At 43.8% G+C, this 23,986-nt stretch overlaps 3 protein-coding genes across 4 annotated transcripts; 2 read left to right on the forward strand and 1 right to left on the reverse strand.

Annotated features, from left to right (window-relative positions):
- Window positions 1-22: 22 nt before the first annotated feature.
- Window positions 23-7,707, forward strand: LOC139774916 (uncharacterized). 2 transcript variants are annotated; one of them, XM_071710452.1, is made up of 3 exons: window positions 23-306; window positions 540-743; window positions 812-7,707. In XM_071710452.1, the coding sequence occupies exons 1-3, from the start codon at window positions 210-212 to the stop codon at window positions 4,648-4,650; spliced, it is 4,140 nt and encodes a 1,379-aa protein (XP_071566553.1). In that variant the 5' UTR covers window positions 23-209; the 3' UTR covers window positions 4,651-7,707. The 2 variants fall into 2 exon arrangements, with proteins under 2 accessions (XP_071566553.1, XP_071566554.1); XM_071710453.1 differs by having other exon boundaries at window positions 569-743.
- A 4,106-nt stretch (window positions 7,708-11,813) lies between these two features.
- LOC139774921 (uncharacterized) lies at window positions 11,814-15,009 on the forward strand. The gene is made up of 2 exons (XM_071710462.1): window positions 11,814-12,118; window positions 12,640-15,009. The coding sequence occupies exons 1-2, from the start codon at window positions 12,074-12,076 to the stop codon at window positions 12,892-12,894; spliced, it is 300 nt and encodes a 99-aa protein (XP_071566563.1). The 5' UTR covers window positions 11,814-12,073; the 3' UTR covers window positions 12,895-15,009.
- Window positions 15,010-16,869: 1,860 nt separating this feature from the next.
- On the reverse strand, window positions 16,870-22,312 carry Hey (Hairy/E(spl)-related with YRPW motif). The gene is made up of 3 exons (XM_071710461.1): window positions 21,591-22,312; window positions 20,883-21,097; window positions 16,870-18,171 (listed from the first exon to the last, which is right to left on the reverse strand). Exons 1-3 carry the CDS (start codon window positions 22,217-22,219, stop codon window positions 17,762-17,764), a joined length of 1,254 nt encoding a protein of 417 aa, XP_071566562.1. The 5' UTR covers window positions 22,220-22,312; the 3' UTR covers window positions 16,870-17,761.
- Between the last annotated feature and the right edge of the window lie 1,674 nt (window positions 22,313-23,986).

The following is a 23,986-nucleotide window of genomic DNA, read 5'->3' on the forward strand; positions in this document are numbered from 1 at the left end:
GATCACGTGACCGAGCGCAACCTAACCTCGCGTCATTTGTGGTAATTCGTGTTGTCGGCGGTAGAATTTGCGCGGTTTTTCGCAATGACCGAAGATGAAGTAGTGGGTTCGATCGAGAGACCTTACAAGATTTTAGGACCTCGAGCATTCTTAAGTGGCGTTGAGTTATAGATACAGTAGTCTTCCATCGTGTAAGATAATCTATAAACATGGCCAAGAGAAAATCAGACATTCGGAAACGAAGCTCCATCCGTAGATCCACCGGTTCCGGACTTCTCGACCCGGACACAAACATCATGGACGAAGGTAAGAACATCTCCCCTTCATTATTTCTGTGACATTGGCTGCGGTCCACTTGACGCTACAAATGCTTTGAAGCGTTCTTCTTCTCCTTCTGTCTTCATTGAAAGAAAGGAGAAGAGGAATGCTTCGAAGCATTTGTAGCATCAAGTGGACCGCAGCCATTAACTGTCACGAGCAAAGTAAAACTCGAAAATGATATTCGACGAGACTTCAATGCATTCTTTTTTTCCCCGCAGAACAAACCTTTTGGTATGATCATTTGCAGGAGAAAACGTTTCCGCAGCATTCCTCGATTCACACTGTAAACGAAACACCCAGACAACTGGACCTTAGTTCGCGGATGGATCCTAGCCAGGATCGTTCGGAATGGTGGAAAATTTTGGAATTCTCTGATAGCGATCACGCTGCTTCGACAAGCCCAAGACACAATCTTAGCGCAGGTATAAATAGGCGGAATGTTTAACTTTGTATTCTAGATGCGTAATACTTACATATGTTATCTTTTTAGCGATAGTTAAAACCAATATATTGCAAACTTCAACGTCTGAGTCGGAAAAGGAGCTCGAGTTAAGAAAGAGAAAGGTTCATTTGAGAGCAGCAAATAACAGGAAGAGTACTAACAATGCCTTTTCGAGTGCTTTGAATGATACCGAGGTAGCTGTTCCATTAAAATTACGGAAGAAACGAGCAAATTACTCTGAGGTTCATAGCGATTCGGACAGAGGAGTCTCGCGAGAAAGGTTGCAGGAAGATGAAGAGGACGATAATTTTAGCCCAACTGAGAAAATTTTGAAATCAAAGCCACATATTTCTCGAAGAAGGAAAGATGACAGTACAAAGGATCCCTTTCAGGATATACTAACGGAAGATGGTGCTTTGAATGGCAGCACCACGAGACAATCGGTCGTGCTTGAAAAGGAATCCTCGAAGCGTTCGATGCACCGAAGTATTGATGCAAGTAAAGAACATGCTGGCGATCAAAGGAAATCAGTGAGAGCGTCTCAAGCAATACCACTGAAGAGTGTCGAAACCGATTCCTTGAATTTATTACCTCCAAATGTCGAGAATGCAGCGCTTCAGAGTAATGCTAATCAGATCGTTCAAAGCAGCGATGAAAGCATTGAGATTGTGCACAACAAAACTTTGAATTTCCGCCTTCCGCAGCGCGCGCGGAAGAGCGTAGGAAGGAATGCCTTTGCAGATGCTCTAGCCGATGACGCAAATGTCGAGAATGCAGCGCTTCAGAGTAATGCTAATGAGATCGTTCAAAGCAGCGATGAAAGCTTTAAAATTGTGCACAACAAACCTTTGAAATTCCGCCTTCTGCAGCGCGCGCGAAAGAGCGTAGGAAGGAATGCCTTTGCAGATGCCCTAGCCGATGACGCAAATGTCGAGAATGCAGCGCTTCAGAGTAATGCTAATGAGATCGTTCAAAGCAGCGATGAAAGCTTTGAAACTGGGCACAACACACCTTTGAAAGTCCGCCTTCTGCAGCGCGCGCGGAAGAGCGTAGAAAGGAATGCCTTTGCAGATGCTCTAGCCGATGACGCAAATGTCGAGAATGCAGCGCTTCAGAGTAATGCTAATAAGATTGTTCAAAGCAGCGATAAAAGCTTTGAAATTGTGCACAACACACCTTTGAAATTCCGCCTTCTGCAGCGCGCGCGGAAGAGCGTAGGAAGGAATGCCTTTGCAGATGCTCTAGCCGATGACGCAAACTCCTCTACAGCTAATCTGAATAAGGAGAACGATATTCACGATAACGAACCTCCATTAGTGCCACCACCAACACTCAGCCCGTCAAAAAGATCTGTCAACAGATCTAAGACTAAGATCGACATCACGCACGAAAATTCACCAACTCGTAAAAGCTCAAAATCATCTCTGAATGCGGAAAAGAAACAATCATTAGACGTGCGAGCCAAAGATAATATTGAAGCAAATTCGAGCAGCTCATCCTTAGATGATGATGAATCCCGCAGGAAGAAGCCTGTATTTTTGAAGCCAAAATCAAGAATTTTAGCAAGTTCACGTAAGAGCTTATGTAAGAACCCGTACGAAGAAATATTAGAGGAGGACAGTAATATCAGCGCAAGAAAAAGTAATGTTTCAACTGAAGATAATCGCGTACCAGTGCAAGCCAACGATAATACTGAAGGAAATTCGAGCAGCTCATCTTTAGATAATAATGAATCCCGCAGGAAGAGGTCTGTATTTTTGAAGCCAAAATCAAGAATTTTAGCAAGTTTTCGTAAGAGCCTGTCTAAGAACCCGTACGAAGAAATACTTGAGGAGGACAATAATATCAGCGCAAGAAAAAGTAATGCTTCAACTGAAGATAATCGCGCTTCTTTGGAACGAGATGAAACCGCAACAAGGATTAACCAGATGCGTGGATCTTTATCAACAGAGAAACGCTCGCAATCAGAAAGGAATAGAACGAGAAGCGCGGAAGGGTCCGATATATCTCTTACGTCATCAAACTCACAGATGTCATCAAACTCACAGATGTCATCAAACTCAGAGATGCCATCAAACGTTGAGAGAGATGTATCTAAGAAATTTAATGTATCTTTAGAAAATAAGAGTAGAATATCAGAAAACAGCGATCTCGCGAATGCGTCAAAATCAATTTCTCGAAAGAGTACAGTAGCTAAAACGCCAGAAAAAGAAGTTTCTTTCAGCCGTAAATCCACCAGAGAGGAAACTTCGAAGAAACATACAAATGCGATTGGTAGTACAAATACTAATAATATAGTAACACCTGAAATTAGTGATAATTCACGCGATGATACAGATATAGAACAAGATTTAAGTACTTTCAAACGAGTGTCTAAATCAGGCCCTGATAAGGAAGGTCGTTTGACGCGTGACACTTTAAGAAATCGGCCTGAAACACCAAAGTCTGCGAATATAGGAGTACATAAAGTTCTTGATAACTCGCAAAATGATGCAAGTAGCAAACGTGCTTCAAGTGTGCCCAAACGATTGTCCAAGTCAAGCCCTGGTATAGAAACTCGTTTGCCGCGTTTAAGAAATCGGTCTGAAACACCAAAGCCTGTAAATACAGTACATGAAGCTATTGATAATTCACACAATAATACAAATAGAGAACATGATTCAAGTTCGCCCAAACGACTGTCCAAATTGAGTCCCGCTAAAGAAGCTCGTTTGACGCGTAACAATTTCAGAAATCGGTCTGAAACGCCAAAATCTATAAGAAAAAATATGGAATTGCCTAAACGATCTATAAACTGGATCGCCGATAATGAAGAAAATAACGTTAATGCAGATTCAGAAATAAATATAGGTGGTATTTCACAGATAATAAGTTCTACGAGAATTTCTAAAGTTAGCGCAAATATAGGAACACACAGAAGCACTATTCAGTCAGTTGAAATAGAAGCGGCCGATGGTGAAAATACAGATCCTGGGATCCAAATAACTCAACGAAATTCCACTTCGACAGAAGCTGAAACAGGCAGTAAGACAGTAAATCGGCAGAGCGTGCAGAGTTCGAATAGGGCCAGCATTAAAGAGAGTAGAGAAACTGCAGGTAGACAAAAAAGTTTGAATAAGTCCCAAAACTATCGCAATACATCGGTTAGAGCGTCAAACAAAGATGTTTCTTTCAATGCTAGTAAGTTAAATTCATCAAAGATACCAAGAAAGATCGATGATTTTTTCAAAGTAAGGCAAGCTTCGACAACGATAGATAAATCGAATGAGCGCCCGCAGAAGTCGCAAACCTTTGATACTGAGAAAATGGAGAAGATTAAGACAGAGTTGGAGAGAATAAAGAAGCGTGAGATGGCCGCGATGAAAAAAGACACGACCGATAAGAAAGAATCTGCATTAAAAACGAAACCTCTTGTGAAATCTCTTACGTCTAAACAAGCTACGAAAAAGAAGCCGGTTACCAATTTTACGAAAGTAGTGGATAAGGCATTCCTAGTAGATGGAAAAGTATATAGAGCACCGAGACTCCCTCGTCCGAAGTATTGGGCTACAGATCGTCTTTATAAGTTTCTGTGGAATCGCATGGAGCCGAAGTACAAATTGGGGACGAGATTAAAGTCCGAGAAATTCGTGCAAAAATTAGCTAAGATAGTCTCTTTAGTTGAGCGCCGTAAGAATTATGAAAATTATAAGATCGAAATGCAGGCTCTGATGAAGGAAATGGCTCGCTTGGGAATTATTAGTACTCGTAGTGATTTTTATCATTTCTGTCAGGATTTTCTGCCATACGAGTTTCGCGTTAAAGTTGTACCTATGTTATTGCCCGGCAACAAAAATAATATTCCTTACGATCCAGAAAAGTTGCACATTCCCTTACTCGATACCTAGCGATTAACACTGTTAATACATAAAGACATAATTACAGCGCGACAGAATATATTAATTATTTTTCTAAGCTATGTTTATAATGCTTATAATTTAATGTTGAGTGTACATATAGCATGTAATTAATCTCTATATGAAAATGTATATTATATAATGTTACACATAAAATTGATAATATATTTTTGATAGATGCAAGATTAAAAGAAAAATGCGAAAGGTATTGTTTATTGCACTATCTATAAGCTCCATATAAATTTTAGAATACGGTTATTTTTGTATTTTTCAATAAAAACTTGTGTTCTTATGTTGTAACAATGTTACAAACAACTAGGTTCACTATTCAATAGTTTAATCGACAGCACGTTTTCAAAACTATTGTTTACTTACAGTATTAATACATGAGGTAACTAACGGTTGCGTACAGGTACTGCGTATGATGTACATAACTATAGATAACGCGGTACAGACTTCACATTCTAGCGTAAAATTTAGATATTACTCTCTTCGTTGTAGTCGTCTTTTGTTAAAAACACTTTTACATCTTCCCTTGGCACAGTTTTTCAAATTACATTAAATATTAAACTACAGATAATTAATAAGTGAGAAACAAAAAAGATCTCAATATTTTTTCAAACTGTATCTACTACACTAATTACAAACTAATATTTAAAAAAATACGCATATATCGTACTCAGCCTTATTAAAATTAGATTTAAAAACGTATAATATTTTTATTATTTTTTTACATTATTTTAATTATTATATAAGTATCCAGTCTGTGTGTTAAATTCTGTCTCTTCCATAATCACATTAGAAGCCGTCTACTACGTAAAATTGTTCCTACATCAATAGAAATCATATTAAAACTTCAACAATATAAGAGAGAGGTACAGTAAGGTGCATTAATTCGATGGGTCATAGAATTCTCACTTATTGGTCGCTGGGTCTTTAATAATTATTGGAGGAAATTATTAAAAAGTCAGAATTCTATGATCCATCGAATTAATGCACCTTACTGTACATTATATAAGTTTATATGCTAATTGCTAATATGAAGTCTGTTCTCCTTGTATGAGAATACACTCTTATACAGTTCGACAGAATCAGATTAGTGTGCATACTTATATATTTTCGATTATTAATCTATGCATCTGTCAATATGCTTCATCAAATCTGGTAAATTCAGAAATGCCGTCGCGCATTTTGGACATACTGTCAAGGCGTCGTTCTGCAATTAAGTTGATACATGTTAGTTTAGATTTACATGTACTTAACACAATTGTTTTCAATTAAAAATGTCCAGTTACTTTAGATTTAAATTACTTAATTAAAAATTAAGTTATAACATAGTGTTATACATATTTTTTATCCTATTATGCGATAGCACATCGCGCAAAAAGCAAATTAAATTGATCCTTTAAAAAAAAGAAAAAAAAAAAGGAAATTGTATAGGGCTGTGACAAATGTCGAGTCGTTCCTGTAGATTCTGATCGTGTAATATATGGTATGTCATTTCGTATATTTTAACGCGACAAATAATCGTATAACATACTTAAACAACAATTGAATAATACTGATATCATGAGAAAATAAAGATAAGAACCATGTATTAAAAAAAATTTCTTATCTTAACTATTTGTAATACTTAATTTCTTTACAATTTTGCATTTCAAAATACATGGATATATGTATACATACATACATATTGCTAATGCTATATCAAAATAATATTATTTATTGAAATTACACATATCTAAAAATGATCTTAAATAAGATGTATTGAAGACATCTTAATACAAAGTTTCAAAATTATTATAAATCGGAACACAAAACGTTTTAAAAAGGTGTCATATAAATTAATATTCTTCTGATAGTTCTATGAAACATCTTCAAAATTTCAAGACATCTCTTAAATGATTTCAAGACTTCACATGTTTATTTCTATCAATGCAGAATAAGGGCCAAAGCACATATGACAATCGTAGTCGTGGACGTAAGTAACGCACAAGCTTTGGCGTATCCTGATCTGTCAGGTCGGGGACTACGACCGTCGAATATCGCTACGTCATGTTATGTGCTTTGGTCCTAACTTGAATCTCGGCTGAATTCACTTTTTATTATTTTCCCAATCTTTAGAATTGGGAAAAAGATAAAAAGTAAGTTAAACCGAGATTAAAGTCAACCTACATTGGTAGAAATTGACATTAATGTTCTTTTTGTCGATATTTACACACTCGTTATTTTATATTTGGTGCTCCGTTTGGCACTTCGAAACGTATAGTGGTTCCCACGCTTTTGATATTTGATCATTCGATACCTCTATTTGCACTTTAAGCGATCAGTATTGCGTGTTTATTTACTTATTCCGGTTTATATACGCATACATCATTTGCGCTTGTATAGCCACGTTATATATAGAGCTATTGTGATATCTCTACTATAAATATCCTCCTAATCATTCGCTCTGTATGACAATATTTTTGCTCGAGTAAACACCTTGTTTTTCCACGACGTTCACAACAAAAATTATTTATGCTGCTTCGTGACGCGGATGGATAGGACAACATTAGACTAATTGTCAAAGATCGAGTATCTATATGTGTGAAGTTATACAAAAAGAAAAAGTCTCTTTTTCTTCTTAGGACCAGTTTAATTTAATAATTTAGTAAATAATAAATAATTTAATTTAATAAATAGGAATTTAAGAATTCTTTTTATTAAATTAAATTAGTCCTAAGAAAAAATGTTTTAAACAATTCAAATCATTATTGCAGCTTCTCAAAAATATTGTCACGAATCGGAAAAGAAAAAATTAATGTTCTAAATTGTAAAAAGATATATCATCAGCGTTTTTAACACATTTATAATTCACCATCTTTGTAATTTTAATAGAATTCTTTTTCGAAATAGATAAATCAATTTGCGTAATAAGTAATAATGTACACATCTGAGAGATCATACAAATGCTACGGAAATCATATCACTTTCGCAAAAGAAATTTCATTTCTTTGTCTGCTATTTACATTTTGTTATATAGAATAAATCTCTTAAAATCTAAAATTTGTATGAAAATTTATTTAATCGACATATTTTGCTTAGATTAACATTAGAACTACCAAAACAGTCAAAATGACTTCGTAACTTTTATCGAACGGTGCATTTTTCTGAGATTTTCTGTGACTTTTGTTGCGGCATGTAAATTGATCAATTTACTTTCCGATCCTTTATTTCTTTTTTCAAAAATATATAGTATACATTTAAATAGTATAATCGTCAGTAGTTCTAGTGTTAAGTACAATAGGTGCCAACGATGGCCCGCTTTAAGTATTCCAATTATACAGGCAAATGTATTCATTGCGTGCCGAATGGCCGTGACGTGGCGTCGGCTTTGCAAATATTTGCTACAGATCGAACGTTGCATTGACGTAATGGCGTTCATGCAATGCGTGACGCATTTGATAACAAAACTCGATAATATAACAGGGACCACAGAATCGTTCTCTTTCTAATTGTCAAGCAAATTTACAATTTCCAATTAATATCCAGTTCTTTTTTTTTTTTAAGACAATATTTCTTACGGTTAATTAATCTCACATACGTGCATACACATACATACATACACACATGCGCGCATGCGCGCGCGCACACACGTACACAATGCAAACCTCGTTTGAAGTCTAATCTCTATAATGGAACGGCCGCCTCAATTAGGCTGGACTTATTTTCGCTGGGCCGCGATGTTTGAGCGCGCATTTGTAGCCACGCGACACCGCCACGCGCCGCTCGTTATACCCCGTCGCCGATGGGCGATTGTTTCCCCTCAACCCCGCGAAAAATGATTGCCGAGTCCACGCCGCCGCGCCGAGCGGCTGGACGTGTTGCAATAATTGCGACGACGCAGTGAATGAATCACGAGCGAAGAGAGACGAGAGATTTTGCCACCGCGAAATCCCGCGCTCATTTTGCGTCAGCATTCACGATGCGAGATACGGCCGCGATTCAATCGTAGACCAAACAGTGGGGGGGCAGAGTACTCGCCTGTCATATTTTCACGAAAAGTCCAAGTTATTTCTTACGTAACTGTATGTTATTTTGGTGCCATATAAATAACTTCGTCGATTCGCGACGAAGTGTTTTTGCTCGCGCGATAAGACACGATCGTCAGTTCGAGATAACGCGATTTCCGGGGGAGGGGGGAGATTTATCGAAACCACCGAACGATTAACTAACCGGAGCGCACTCGCGATTTCAATTCCGCGGGGGGTAGGGGGTGGGAACGGGGGTGGAGGGCGATTCTTCCACGGTCGGCTCTCGCGGCGACGACGCGCTCGTATGTTATGACAATTATGAGTTTTCCGTAGGGCCACTCGGGGGTGGCACGTGGCCGACGACATGCATGGGGGGGCGAGGGGATGGGGGGGGGCGAAGGGGGGACACGGCGCGTGCCGCCGCGTGAGAACGGCCGCGCTCACACGCGTCACACGCACAGGACACGCGCGCGTGTGTGGCGCCGCAGCCGTGAGAGAAGAGGAGAGACGAGTAAAGCGCGTATAGGCTCCCGGGATTTAATTCGCGCTCCGCTCTCGACTTCCTAGTGCATCCTCTGAGAAGCATCGATTAAATTTCGTTCACGTGCGCCCACTCGATCACTCGCGTTATCATTCTGGCCAGAGAATTAGATAATATAACATTTGGATAAACGCGTTTGTTAAAAAAAAAATGGATCTGTGACCGTAATGATATAGGTATACGCTTCACGTAATATAACATTTAATCGCAAAGGGCACGACAATTGGCCTTATCAAATGTAATGTAATGGACATCATGTAATCGATTACATTTAATATCTTTTTTTAGGTACATTTTATTTCGGAATACGAGATACCTAAATTGTTGCGAGTGGACATGAAAGAGCAATGACATTTTAAAGCGCCTGTGCGCGAAATTTTATTATATATCATAGCGCTGCAGGAATTGTTAAAAGGTAATCATTTAACATTTCGAAATTAAAAAGCGGCAAGATGAGCCAACAGAGAATGGGAATTATTGTAAAATTGTAAGGGTCTTCAATTAAAAAGTTTCTTTGAACTAATAATAACGGTATGAAAGTGTTGTCGAGAATAACTCGGAAAGTTATATGAAAAATAAATCCGTAACTTTTCGCTGAGAAGATATATCGAGTTAAATAAGAAAAGCAAAGTTAAATAAGAATTTAACAAAGGCGCTGGTAAAACAATAAATCGGTAGCGCCACACGCATTTTACGTTGCGTATGAAACGCATGACACGTGTATAATATGTGAGTGTTTACGCATAAACGTGCTCGAATCTTTAACGATGGGGCGGAACGGTTATGATAAAACGCCGACGAGTGCAACTACGTTTATCGCTATCTTTCAATATTTCGTCCTTTTTCCCCTCCCGGCGAAGTCTCCCGTTTTTCGACAATATCCCACGAAACCTTTTCCATATTTGCATACGTGTGGTAGTGCACGTGCGTGCACGTGCACGCGTATGCACGCGCACACGTCGACTCGTGTTTAGTCCTTACTCTTACTTATTGCAACGCGCATTTATGCGGCGCAGGTGGCACCGTTTTCCGCGGCAGATATTCGATAAATAATTTATTCATATGTCGTTCAAAATAATCCACGCATAAATGAAAATTAATCAGCTCTATCCAGCTTAATTGGAATAATATCGGACCTTGGACCTTTCGACTTGCGCGAATCTCGATGCGATTAGACCGGATATTACACGATCAATCGTACCGACCAAATGCTGTCTCGACGATAAGTATACGTGCATATAAGAAAAATAATGATATACAATATAGAAATGCAATCATCTAAAACGACCGCTACTTTGGATGAATTAATCGAGCGGAATCGCGATCCAATGAAATTATCGCGTACATCAGCGTTTTGTCAATCAGCGATTGCCTCTCGCGATAGACTTTCTCATTCAATCACTCGTGCATTAATCCAATTCGTTCTTATTCTCGCCTCTATTCCCCACGGGCCATTGAGCACTCGTTCTGTCCCATCGCACGGCGCGTCGCACACACGCGTGCACGCGTATTCCTTATCGAATTGTTCATTGATTAATCGGTGGCTCGAATTCTCTGGTCACGGACAGATGAAACTGTCTTGGTTTTCTCGTTTGTTACTTGCAATCTATTTTAAATTAAATACCGGCAAGTACAATATCTCCCCTATCCAATATCTTACAAAACGTTTATTTTACCGTCTTTTTAACATATTTTTGTAAGCGCAAATGGCTACGAGAAATATGAAAGCGATCTCATAAATATATATTCAATTTGGTTAATTTATTATTCTCTATTAATAAATGAAAGGAAGACGCATGAAAAATTCAGGCGGATGTTCGGAAAAACAAGAGAAATGTCAGCTTAGTCGGAAAATTGTAGAAACTGCATTATAATTTAAGCGAGTGTGAGTACAAATAAATGTCATATCGCAATTACGAGTGGCCCACATTTTTACGAGCGAATAAATTCTCGGATATGCATTTTATAACGAACCTTATTTATCAGAGTTTATCTGAAAACGAAATGTGTACTGCTGTCGCGCTTTGGGAAAAATTTAAACCTTTGAACCCCAACATTTCCTATAGTGGCAGAGAGAAATGCGTAAAAAGCACGCTAAAAAAAGATTCAGAAATGAAGCTAAATGCGGCAAAATGAGAAATTTATCCTTTTCCGAGCGGAAATTTGCTCGTGTTAATAAGCGGCTTGTGTATATACAGAGTCAGGCGTAATTTGCGAAATGTCACATAAGCGGACGTTTATCCGTCACGTTTATGCGGCCGCCAATTAAAATCAATTCAGTCGGAAGGGCGGCGTCGCCGCGGAGTGGAAATTACTATTGCGTCAAGCCGGGCGTAATTGCCGGTCGCTCATTAGTCGCCACCCCATCTCCGCGAGGGTTAACTGCCTCCGGAGGACGCCGGAGGACGCCGGAGCACGCCGGAGCAGCATGCCGCTCCGGTGGTCGCAGCCAGCCTCCGGAAGTCTTTCCGCGTCGAGTGATCGCGGTCGAGGGGGTTGCGGCGCGGTCTTCTCGGGGCCTCGGGGATGATCGTGCGGGCTCGGAGTCGCTGGGGGTACGGGGCGTCGGGGCGCCCGCGCCGCGCCGCGCCGGTCGGGGTCATAAATGGGGAGGCGCGGCGTTCCGGAGCGGTACTTCGTCGCGTGACGCCGCAGCGTTCGCATCGATCTGGAGCGGACGGCGCGGACCGTAGGCGGACACCGTAAGGGCGGATAGAGAGAGGCGCACGGCCGAAAATCAATCCCGGCGCGTGTTCGGGTTCTCGCGCGCCCGCGGCGAGGAGAGAAACGGATCCGGCGAAGGGGGCTGTCTCTGCCGACGACGTAGACGGAGAAGACGAGGGACGGATCGGCAGCGATGCTGAAGAAATTCCTCGGCAAGTCCGGCCGCAGGATCCTGCGGGTAAGCGGCGATCCCGTTTTTTTTTTTAACACGTTCCTCGACGACTCTCCTCCAAGTGTGTTGCTCGGTTCCTCGACTGTTGCACGTTTTGGGCGCGCTGGGCGACCTAATTTCCATCCTGATCGTATCACCTGGGCCGCACCGCGACCGGGTTCCGCTCGTCCGATCGGCGGATCGCTGCTGATATTTTAAACGTCGAATTTCCATTTTGTCTCGTCTCGTGACTCTCGTGCGAGATTTTTTAGCCGCGCACGTCGTGAAGGATTAATTCGCACGGTGCCGTTTGTACGTCATTCCGCCTAGGCGTGAAAATTCCGTGCGCGACGGTCAATTATCGCGGATCGATGTCCTTACGTGTTGTCGTGGCGTGATTCCAAGTCGACGGATAACTCCATATCGTACAACCAGCTGCGTAACTCGACCTTTTCGCGACGGAGTGTGCATCTCCTTTTTTCCCCCTCCTTTCCGTCTCCTCCTTTTGCGCGTTCGTTATTCATCAGAGCGACATTTCCTCTTTGCAGGCGATCAAGAAGCTGTCCACCAGGAGCCGCAAGGCCAAAAGGTCGCGCAATCCCAGTTCCTGGCACACGGCCATCCCGGACCTCGAGACGACCTCGCTCTCGTGGTCCCTGCCGTCCCTGGACGCCAAGAGCATCGACACGTACATGACGTACGTGGGCGAGAACCAGGATGACTGCACGTCCAACTGTTGCTGCTGCGACGAGTACGAGGAGAACCAGAGGAACGAGAACAGGGAGAACGAGATGATAATCTAACGTCCCCCGTGCGGCTAGGCGCACCTTCACCCCTCCGGCTGGTTTGTCTCGCGATCGAATTCGCCGGCGATCATCCCCGAGAGGGTGGTGATGAGTCGCACGCGCGCCGCTCGAATATTTAACCCTTAACTGGTGAGTACGAGTACTCGGCCGACATTTCCTTTTTCCTTTTTTTTTTCAAAGAGAACTCTTTCGCTTCTGTGACTGTAAACCGCCACGGCTGATGCAATGGCTGTACCAAAGAGCTGTACCAAAGAAATATTCATCGGGGACACATGAAACCGGTTAAGGGTTAATAACGATCCCTCCGTAATCCGTTCCACACACACACACGTGCGTGCGTACGCGTACATACGAGCGCTTTTACGCGCTCCCTTATTTTTCGATAGTTACGACGTCGTATGTCGAGAAGATACTCTGTGGCTGGACCTCGGACTATATATTATAACCGTATCTCGATTCTCTCGGCGTATCATCGAGAGATAAGGACGCGGAAGAGAGAGACGACGTTTTATTTCCAGTTAGTCTTCCAGTTTTAGATTTATTTTCTATTACATCGCCAATTTTTCCCTGTATTTTCCAGCGCGAGCCCCGCGTCGGCTCGTGCTCTCTTCGATCTCATTTAGCGCTATTAATTCCATAAGATAGAAGATAGACGTATCGTACTTATATTTATTACCGTGATAAATTAACCGCGTTTACGAGCGCGGTCGCTGTATCGATAATTAAGTTGGTCCGATTGACGACCTAATTTTGACGCGTCCGACAGTGGATCTTTCTCTCCTTTTTTTTTCTTTCCAACGTCGCGCAAGTAGGGAAAGGAACGCCTCGCGCGTCATCGTCTCTTTCGACATAGAGAATAGCAATATGTGACGTAGTACAAAATAATATACATACATATATCGCCTAGCGTGTTATCGACGATCGCTCGCGCGCGGAAATGACGCCCCGAAATATATACTAGGACTTTTCCATCCGTCATCCGCGCGATTTTATCATATCGGGTCTAACTCGGGTGGATCACTATTTTGCAATATACTGTTTTCGGTGTCACGAACTGGTTTTTTTTTAGGTAATCAATTACTTCTTCTCGAGGGCTCGCAACCGAGTTCGTGCATGTCCCAGACATGTCCGCGGCGGGACCTTAATTACTGTTCGGGTAAATTTATAATCTCTAATTGTATAAACCCCGAAAAGATTTCAGGGGGACGTTAGACTAGCGATTAAAGTAACAATTATAAAATTTAGGATAACGAAATAAATTGAAAACTATTCACTTCTTCACTTAACTGTGCACTGACGCATTGTCTTTCTGTGGCACTCGATTGTATATCGACGAATCAAAATGTAAGAAATTTGATCGATCAATCACGAGTAGGACACGTCGATTATACTCCCGCTATTTATCGGGGATATCAGGATTTCTAAGGGAAAAATTCGACTTTTTAAACTCGATGTCGTCGTCACTTTTACGCTGTATTATCGTCCTAGGTATGTACTCAATATCTCGCGCGGTCAAGGTGCATCCGTTAGATTAGTTAGCCGATACAACCAACCCTCGATACAAACAAACTTACCGGATTTTAATTCCAAAAGAAGAGCATTGTATGTCTACAAGCCACTTCTATTATTTCGAAAACCGATTTACGAACGAGCGTATATCTTTTGTAAGATTTATTTCGAATTTGTCTTTTTGCCAAGTTCGAGTATCGAGGGTATATTTATGCAATAAGTCGCACCGGCCTGATCACTCGAACCGAGTTCTTCTATTTCCGATCGTTTCCGGCACCTTTGCTCAAAGCGCGCAAAGTCAATCTTCACTAAAAAGTAGCGAGAAACGTTTTCATTCTTCCTATACGGGTCGATTTGTAAGAAAGAGAAGAAGAAGAAGAAGAAGAAGAAGAAAAAGAAGAAGAGCTTTAATGACTTATATCTATGTATAGATGCAGAATTTATATATAAATATATATAAATATATATAAGTAAAAAGACGAACCACAAATATATGGATGTGTAATATGGATGATGCGTGTTGATATACTTTATCGTCTCGATAAGGCTGTGACTTTGTAAAGCGGATGTGAGTGTCGTAAATAAAATGGTTTTATTGACGAACCAGGATGTGTTTCCATGACCCCTCCTGTCATCGCGTGCTTCATTGATCGCGCGACGTGTGTAAAGGCATTACACATATGTGCGCGCGTACTGCAATACGTATCGCAAGACACACGGTAGTCCTTCGTTTGAATTGGTAATGACATCGATCCGCGCGATTTTCTCATTTACGGCGGCGTAACGATCATTCCGCAGAAACATGTAATGTGAATGCTTATATAGTAGCCTCGCGACCAGCGCAACTATAGTTTCGCCTCTGTAATTCCGCGTTGCTTCTAATAACGTTTTAACGACAGGCTGCTCCACTTTCGCGAATGTCTGTGTAACAATAGCCTATACTTATACCACGTGGCTTGATAACGATTTTCGCGATATTCTCCGTCGTTTTCAAAGACCTTCTTTCTTTCTTTTTTTGAAAACCTTATACCTTTTAATCCTCAAGGAAATCATATATAGGTTTCCGTTTGAAGTGAAGATTCCCTTAAGATTCTCTCAAGGAGATTCTCTTGAGACTCCTTTAAAAAGATTTTCTCGAGATTCGCTTAAAAGCCAATGTAATTAGACGACTCTTAAGAGGAATCTGACGCTGCGGTTTTGTAAATAAACTATACTTACACTTTAGTTACTTTACACCCTCGTATTTATCGTGCTTTCCTCAATCGTGCTTTTTCCTAGAGCGTCAATCGCGTATATCTCGCGATTTTAATGTAGGTCGAATTGCTCGCGCCACTGACTCAGAAAACAGCCGTTCCGTTTTACGTTAATCCGACGTGCGGCGTCAAGTTTTGACGGGAGAGACCACGCGGGCGCGTTTCGCGCAATTATGCGCGCGTGCGACCCACGGGAGGATCGCGCGTAACGAGCACGCTCCGAACAATGGGGCGCACGTGGCCGCGCAATATCAGTAATTCCCGAAAATTGGGTTTTGTCGACGCTTCGTCTCGAGCGCGAGAACAAAAGTAACCGTTGGCCGGAGTTTGTTAAAAAAAAAAAAAAAAAAAAAAAAGGGAAGAAAGAAGAAAGAATAGATGCGCGGGCGCACACGCGAACTGTGTCGCGAAGCTAACGACTCGCAAAACTGGTTTGCGGATATAATGCGAACGGAAAGGGTTGTAAGCCCCGCATTGTTCTATGTATCCGAGAATATTCCGCTTTTGCGAAAGAGAGTTTTGCATGAGAAAAGGAGTGGAGCGACGGGGTCCTCCTCCTCCTCCTCTTCCCCGAACACGTAAATTCTCGCCCGCAATTTTGTGTCGGTTTTCGCGCGAGGTATGGGCGCATAGAACGTACAAAAGGCTCACTCGTTTGCCACGTAACGTGGAATACTGTGAGTTGTTAAGTGACCCACCATTATTCCATCCGCAGTAGAACTAAAAAAAAAATATCGAACTTTCAGTCTTTCAGATTTTTGTAATTGATCACCGCTCCTTCCCTTTCGATTGCGTCTTAGCGACTCAAATTAGACAGCTGTGAGATACACAAGATTTTGCTTCAGCGAACTTAGGACTTGCTCGTACCTACTTGGAACGTAAACAGAGAAGGAGGCACGACGGACGTTGACCATAGAGATCTTCAATTATGACAATTTCGCAGCCGCGTTTCGATCGGAATGTATTTTCTGCTTTCGTTCGCAAAGCATTCTGATCGCATTCGGAATGATCGATGAGGGTATATTTGCGGGATTTTTTGTGTTTCTCCGGGAACTACCCCAATATCGGTTATGTAATAAAAATGCCCAAGTGCATTTGAGTTTCCTACGATTCGCATATATATTTCGATTAGCGCCGCGATTCTCGGAAACGTATTATTGATTGGACTCTCATCTTGGAGGAAAGTGCAAAAGGGGAAACCACATGCGACAAGGTTCTATATTTATATTCTTCGTGTTATCGCTTTATTACAAAATCGTATTGCAAAAATATTTGGATTTCTCCCACACGTATATACTGAAATGCGTAATGGCACGTTGCGAATGCGTATGACGGCCGTTCCTCTCTTTCTTTTCCTTCCTTTTTATTGGCGCTGGACTTTACACGCTCGCGCAATCGTTTATCGCGCCGTGACGAGCGCGAGCGGGATGACAAACGGCGAAACGCGTAAAAAACCGGAATAGCCGGTCACGAGATATCCGATAAAATTACGAAAATTCTCATTATTTACAGAACGTATGTACAATTTATATATACAATTTTTTCTCTATCAATAAATATTTTTTTTTTTAGTTAGGTACTCGCATGACTATCATTATCTCACTCATTGAAAATATATTGATTTGATCGTTGTGGAAGTTCCTGAGATACGTTCGAAGTGTCAAAGCATCGAGCACGTTGTACAAAATGCATATTGTATGTACACGAAAACGGCAAAATTCGCCGCTCACGTTGCTTGCTGTAACGATATCCGCTAATTGTAAATATTACAAATCGTATACTTTACTATTAACAAATCCTCGAAAAAGAAACAACTATCAACATGAGCGCGAATACACGCTACCGCCATAATTAATTAAGTTTCACATATAAACTGATCGGCGAAAGAGTGGTAATTTACATCCTCCTCCTCCACGTTCGCGGAAAATACAGACATTTGCGGAAGTGTTCGATGTATCCAGTCTATTTATGTTACCATATTTTATATATAAAACTGCGTATAAAAGGAAAGGAAAAATTGTGAAATCGTCAAAATGTTACATTGGTCGGATTTTACCACTCTCGCGCCGAACCTTCATCGATTGCGCGTCAAGAGTTCACGGTCAGTACGCCAGTTCCGCGCCCCAGGGTCGGTAAGGCTTCCCGTGCTGCTGCTGGGGATACTGACCCGGGTACTGGCCCCAGCCGAGGGTGCCGCCGCCCAGAAGCGGCGGCATGGCACCTGGACCAGGCGGCATCCCGGTGGAGACCGTGCTCGGTGGCGGCTCGTAGCTGCTGGCTGTCGAGGTGGACGTCAACGTCGTGGAAGCCGGGGGCACCGCCGAGGCCACGGCCGACGGGGGATGTTCCCGATGGAAGCTCTGTAGGTGCGACAGCAGGCGCAGCCGAAGGGGATCCCTCTCGTCCAGGCCCTCCATGGTCACCAGGTAGCGGCCCACCTCGGCGGCGCACTCGCCCCAGCCTACCGCGTGGTAATCCATTGCCAGCTTCGTGCTGTCGTAGCCCTCTGGTCCTGCAATTGTGATTTGCATCGCGATTACGATAACGATCTCGAGTGTCATGCACGATAAACCAATAAAGATAATATAATAATGAAATACTGGTATCAGTTCATTATTTCCTACATACATGTATTCGAGGATTTTAGAACGCGCGGTGAAAAAAATCTTCTCGCAGAGTAGAGAGGATGAATTTATAAGCGAAGCTCTGAGAAACAATCTTGATCTAACTATTAGTTAGAGGCAACTCTAAAGTTGATTTAACTTAAAGTTAAATTAGATTTTAACGCGGCTTTATCCGAACGCCTCGGAGAAGCGTAGATATAACGTAAAAGAAGTGCAATATCTTTTATGACGTACATAAATATAAATGCGTTGAAAACTTGAACCTTGAACACTTCTCTACTTTTCTGCGATACAATTACTTAAGACGCGAGAGTTGTTCTCGGACGCGGGGGAAGCAGGTGTCAAAAGATGATATCGCGGTTTTCCCGGCGCTTTTCCCGAATTTACGGTAGGCTCGCAGATTGACAACGTGGAAGCGCATCTGCGGACGGAGAGAGAGCCTTTTGTGCACTTTTGGTTTTCGCGGCGCAACAATGGCCCGGCGTACGTGCACCGAGGCGAGATGGGCGCCTTGGCTTTAGTAGCAGGCGGCTCATTGTGTATAATGTGGAATGGGACAGGTAGCGTGGGAATCGTTTAGACCCCCATAGGCCGGCCTCACAGGCCTCATGCGAGATACACACACGCGCGCGCGCACACACCGTCAACGAAGTGGAGTGTCCCACGTTATTATGCAAGTTCTCAGACCGCCCTATGCAAACATCACTTCCGAAAGAAAAGCTATTGCGTACTACAGCTTTCGTACGTCAAATCATGGCGCGATCGATCATCGCTGAGGCCTCGATAAGTGGCCTCGAAACTTCGGAAACGTCCATACAAACGGGACATGTCCGGAGCTTGCATTAAAAAAGAAATAAGGGTAATATGCGAAACACCGAAGAGTGTCAAACGTCAAACTCGTTAAACATGTTAAACTTGACAAAACTTTTTATGTTACTGTAAAGAACCGTAAGAAGGATATTATTTCATAAGATATTAATCTGTAATTGACAAGGTACCGTAAAGCCACGAGACAGTCGCTACCGAAGCTTAATTTTCGAATATCGTGTAAACCTCGCGAAGGCACTATATCGTTCTCGCCGGTCCAAATGCCGCGATCGCTTTATTTGGCGATATTAAATTTAATATCGCTCACTTTTGGGGATGGGTCGCGCCCCTCGCACGCATTTACAAATAAGGAGGTCGCCGCGAGCGAGCGAGCGAGCGCGCGCGCACACAGCACACACACGCGCTCACATGCGCGCACGTGTGGTGGTGCGGTGCGTGTCCGTGCACGCTTATGCGTAGCTAGCTGGTTTCCCACAGGGTTCGACATCTGCCCCAGGCCTGATCCGCCGAGCGCCTCCCTCGCGAGGGGTGCCGCGCGCGGAACACACCTCATCCCCGAGCCCGCCGCCACCAATCGTGGGAACACCACTTCCAGAGAGTCGTTGACTTCCTGTGCTTCCCACAGGATCTACGCGCCCGGTCCAGCACCTGCTCCCGTGGATCCCGGTTTACGGACGGCCTCTCTCTTTCTCGGCCTTCACGGGAAACCATATGCCACTTTGCTTTGCGATTTTCTCCACGACACCGTAGCTTTTTCGAAAATACTTATACTCGTGAACTAATCATATAATGATGAAAGAAAGAGAGATTTTTGCAATTAAAAATAATAATTAATATTAGTAAAAATAAATATGGATAATAATATTGTTCATTAATGTTACTGAAGCAGTGTACTTAAAGTTTGCAATAAAAATTCTTCAGAGAATGTTTTTCAATTAATTTATGCCTACTTTCAATTAAATTACCTACTTTTTTATATTTGTAACAAAAAGTAATTACTGGTGATAAAATGAGATAGATATATAATCGTGAGAGGACAGTTATTAAAATTAGACGTTGCGAATATACCGATCTTAGAAATCTCGTTTACGAATCTACGCTGGTAATCGCTCTCACGAATCTGCTTAATAAGGAAACGCAGAGACGACAGATGGGCATTCGGTTACGCAGTTACAGTTAGCGCTGCCCGCTCTTACGGCCAACAGGTGTCTTCCGGTGGAAAATAAAGGGCCGATAGCGCCGGCTAACAGAAAGACGTGTAATAATGGCGTAAGGAATCAAATTGACGCGAGTGAGCAGCCTTCGTACCCGTCGTGGGATCATTAATGAAGGGCCTGAGGAATCTCGAGCGGAGAAAAGGGGTGTTTCATTGATCCCGGAGGATCATCTTCGAGTTCCGCTACACGGAAAGGGCGTCTCTTCCGGATTCAGGGATCTTATTACTCGGCACCGTTACGTCTCTCGACGTGCACTTCCGTTACGTAACTTCCTGCGGGAAGCGATAAACCTCGAACGATTTTCGCGCATTCAGCATCATCACGTTAGCACAGATTAATTAAATCAAAACTAGATTTTTTTCCCATCGCTTAAATATATCAAATAAAATTGTCCCTAACAGAATCTTTCTTGTTCTAAAAGATTGAGAGATAAAAAATAGCACCTGGCGATGTATACCGGGAGTAACATTAAACGCGAATGTAACGATTTAATTTAAACGAATAACTCGAGCGGCACGGAGGCGAGAGGGTTGAAAAAGACACACCGATCTTACCCTTATTGCGAAGCGTGCGCAGATGCTCGACGGTGAGCTGCAGAATCTCGGCCTTCTCCAGCTTTCCGCTGTGAGGATCCCTCGCCGCCGCCGGGACCAATCTCCTGAGCTCGCCGAGGGACGCGTTGATCCTGTCGCGCCGCTTCTTCTCGATCATCCCCCTCCTGCGTTTCCGCGACGTGTGCTGGCATGAGTCTCCGCCGGGCGAGTTGCATCTGCAATGAGAATTTTGAAGAAGGGTTGAGAAACACAACAGCGCGCGTCAAGACGTTCCGTGGGTCTCCCTTTGTTCAAGATTCTGCGACTGCGAGCGCGCGAGAGGAACTCGTTTTAATTATACATTGTTGATCCACCTCGCGGAACGCGCAACAACTCGCTCATTAATTGCGGCCGTGCTGAAACAATGCCGCCCTGATTGCGATTTTACTGCGGAACAAAGAGGCGCAATATGTCGCGTCGGCAAGCGGCCGACAATCGCCGAAGAGTGATTGTTTCAACAAGTACGTTAAAGCATATTTTAATTATATTCAATTAACAATATTTTCGATATGTTCAATTTCATTTTTGGAAGAAATTAGAAGTGTCTATTCGACTAGACTAAACTTTAGAAAATTATATCATAATACGAATTGAGTTACGAAAAATCTTTCCTTCCTTTGTGTAAAATAATGCAGGGATTGGAGAGATAAAAAAAATAGATATACGTACGGCTCTTTGCCGCTCTCCTCTGAAAACACATCGTCGCAGTCTGAGTCGCTCATGGTCCTCTTCAGACTTCTCTGCTGATGTCCCTGATTTTGCTGCGACTGTTGTTGCTGTTGCTGCTGTTGTTGCTGCTGCTGTTGCTGTTGCTGGCTATTGTCCTGACTTCTTAATTCCGTATCGATCTTCAGTTCCAAGAATTCGTGATTGGAGCGCAGCTCCGGCATCTCCGGCCTCATGCCCGGTACTTCTTGGTGCCGAACGTCCTGATGCCTGGCGATGTCGTGCCTGGACAGTTCCTGATGCCTCTGCATCTCCGCCGGGTGTCTCAGATCCGGTCGCTGCATCTCGTGTCGCAGCTCCTGACCCCTGAGGTCGCCGGGGGCCATCGCGGCGTGCCGAAGCTCACCGTGGGTGGCGGGTGGACGCATGTCGTGATGGTGACGCATGTCCGGGTGCTGCGGCGGCGGCGGTTGATACGGCGGATGATGCGGCGGCGGCGGGTAACCCCAATGATGACCCGACGGCGGCGCCGACAGCGTCGACAGGTGACCGGGCGCGACCGCGCCGGAAGTGATCTCGGAGGACAGCAGGGTGCTGTTGTCGTCGGAGCGCGCGACCACCACCCGCCACATGTTGCGTTCGAGAAAGAAAGAGAGAGAGAGAGAGGAGAGTCGTCGGACGAGAGGATCGAAGCGATCGATGAAACAACTCCTGTACGATTGATTCGAAGAGATGCTTAATCGATTGGTCACTCAATCGCTACCGCCTAACGCGATATGTCGGTGCCATAGCGATGCCCGGACGAGATGTCATTGCAGCCGCATTGCGATCGATGGAGAACGATCGTTAGCGGTCGATCGGCCGTCAGCCGGCGAAGGAAGTCGCAATCAAGCGACACTGATAACTGGAACTCGCGGACGACACCGTTATCATTAGATAAGCATGATGTAGCTTTTTGTTCTTTTTACGAGCGTACAGTTTCCTCCGGAGAAGTAATCTGTCTAAAGTCCGATCACTTTTATAGAAAAATCTGTAGAATCTCTGCAGGGAATAAAAATCATTCCATCTTCACCAAGTGTTTATGATTAATCAGCAGGACCCACAAAATCCTCGATGGTCTCTTATCGTTGAACGCGCTGCGGTAGTTCTATGAATTAAAAATTAAAAAATGACGAAACTCGCGCGGCGGGATTCCCGAATTCCGGAAAAAAATCCGATCCGGAAGATGGTCCGAACTTGAAGATAACTCTTTCACGGACGACTAAAGGTCGCGCGACTTCCACCTCGTTGAAACATTTCGTGAAACTCGCGTGGCGGAATCTTGAGGAAGGTCAGGGCTGCGCGCGGCGGGATGCGGTTACCGGACGGCGAAAGGAGCACTCGGTCCTTCGGCGCACTTGTCTCTTGTCGACGGCGGGAGTTTATCGGCGCCCACGTGCCGCGGCTACCCGCGACGTCGTTCGCGGTCGCGTGCGTGCTCGTGGAGGAAGACGCGCGACTGGCCTGGACAGGCGCTCTCGGCCGAGCTGCTGCTGCCGTTGCTGCTGCCGCTGCCGCTGCCGCTGCTGCTGCTGCTGCTGCCGCTGCTGCAGGATGTGCGTGTGCACTGGTCGCGTGGCGGCCGACGTATGTCGTGTGCGGGAGGACGCAGGGACGACACACGACCGCGTGGTGTATCGGCAATCCTGGTGGGGATGATCAGAGGTGTGCACCCTCGGGATGGGGAGTGGGGCACCGGAGGAGCCCCGCGCGCCGTCCGTCCGTCCGAGGTGAAAAGCACCCCGCGCACGGCGCACGGGAGAGAGCGAGAGGGTTGCCGTCGAAGGGGGAACGTAAATCGGGAGGGGCGACTTTCGTGGGAACGTCCGCGGCGACTCGTGTGCGAGCGTGCGTGCGTGCGTGCGTGCGTGCGTGTGTGCGAGCGTGTGGGCCCTTGATTGTGCGACTGCCGGCCAGATCCTGCGCTGCACTCGGTCAAGGAGACCGAGGAGGAAGCGATCTTCTCGCCCGTCCGCCGTCGGCGGATGTGCGAGAAGAAAGAGACCGGAAACGTCCTTTTCCCTGGCTGGCGTGAATTCCCATCGTTTCCCGATTTTATTCCCGACATTATCGTTTTCAGATTATCGTTTCCCGATACTATAATCTTCTAAAGGAACGCGGTTGTCATTTACATCTTCAAAAACACAACGCAATATTTCTAATTTTTTGACAAATTCTATCGTTGAAGAAAATTTATATATAACATTGCTACGTTATTATTAAGTGTCAGATTAATGTTAAACAAGTTTGTCAAACTGCAAATTTTCAAGTACAGTTTATCGAGGTTTCAATCACCGTGTCTCTTGATATGTACAATTTCATTCACATCGAAGTACTTCATCGTTCTCGAATCCCTATAA

This window comes from Temnothorax nylanderi, unplaced genomic scaffold (assembly GCF_030848795.1).
Source record: "Temnothorax nylanderi isolate EJ_2023f unplaced genomic scaffold, tnyl_v1.0 TNYL_tig0090_pilon, whole genome shotgun sequence".
NCBI classification, from domain to species: domain Eukaryota; kingdom Metazoa; phylum Arthropoda; class Insecta; order Hymenoptera; family Formicidae; genus Temnothorax; species Temnothorax nylanderi.

Coding starts and splice junctions, on each gene's coding strand:
- LOC139774916 (XM_071710452.1), top strand. CDS start 210: ATGGCCAAGAGAAAATCAGACATTCGGAAACGAAGCTCCATCCGTAGA. Junction 307..539: donor CACAAACATCATGGACGAAG/GTAAGAACATCT, acceptor TTTTCCCCGCAG/AACAAACCTTTTGGTATGAT. Junction 744..811: donor AAGACACAATCTTAGCGCAG/GTATAAATAGGC, acceptor TTATCTTTTTAG/CGATAGTTAAAACCAATATA.
- LOC139774921 (XM_071710462.1), top strand. CDS start 12,074: ATGCTGAAGAAATTCCTCGGCAAGTCCGGCCGCAGGATCCTGCGG. Junction 12,119..12,639: donor CCGGCCGCAGGATCCTGCGG/GTAAGCGGCGAT, acceptor TCCTCTTTGCAG/GCGATCAAGAAGCTGTCCAC.
- Hey (XM_071710461.1), bottom strand. CDS start 22,219: ATGTGGCGGGTGGTGGTCGCGCGCTCCGACGACAACAGCACCCTGCTG. Junction 21,098..21,590: donor GAGGAGAGCGGCAAAGAGCC/GTACGTATATCT, acceptor TTCTCATTGCAG/ATGCAACTCGCCCGGCGGAG. Junction 18,172..20,882: donor GCGCACGCTTCGCAATAAGG/GTAAGATCGGTG, acceptor TCACAATTGCAG/GACCAGAGGGCTACGACAGC.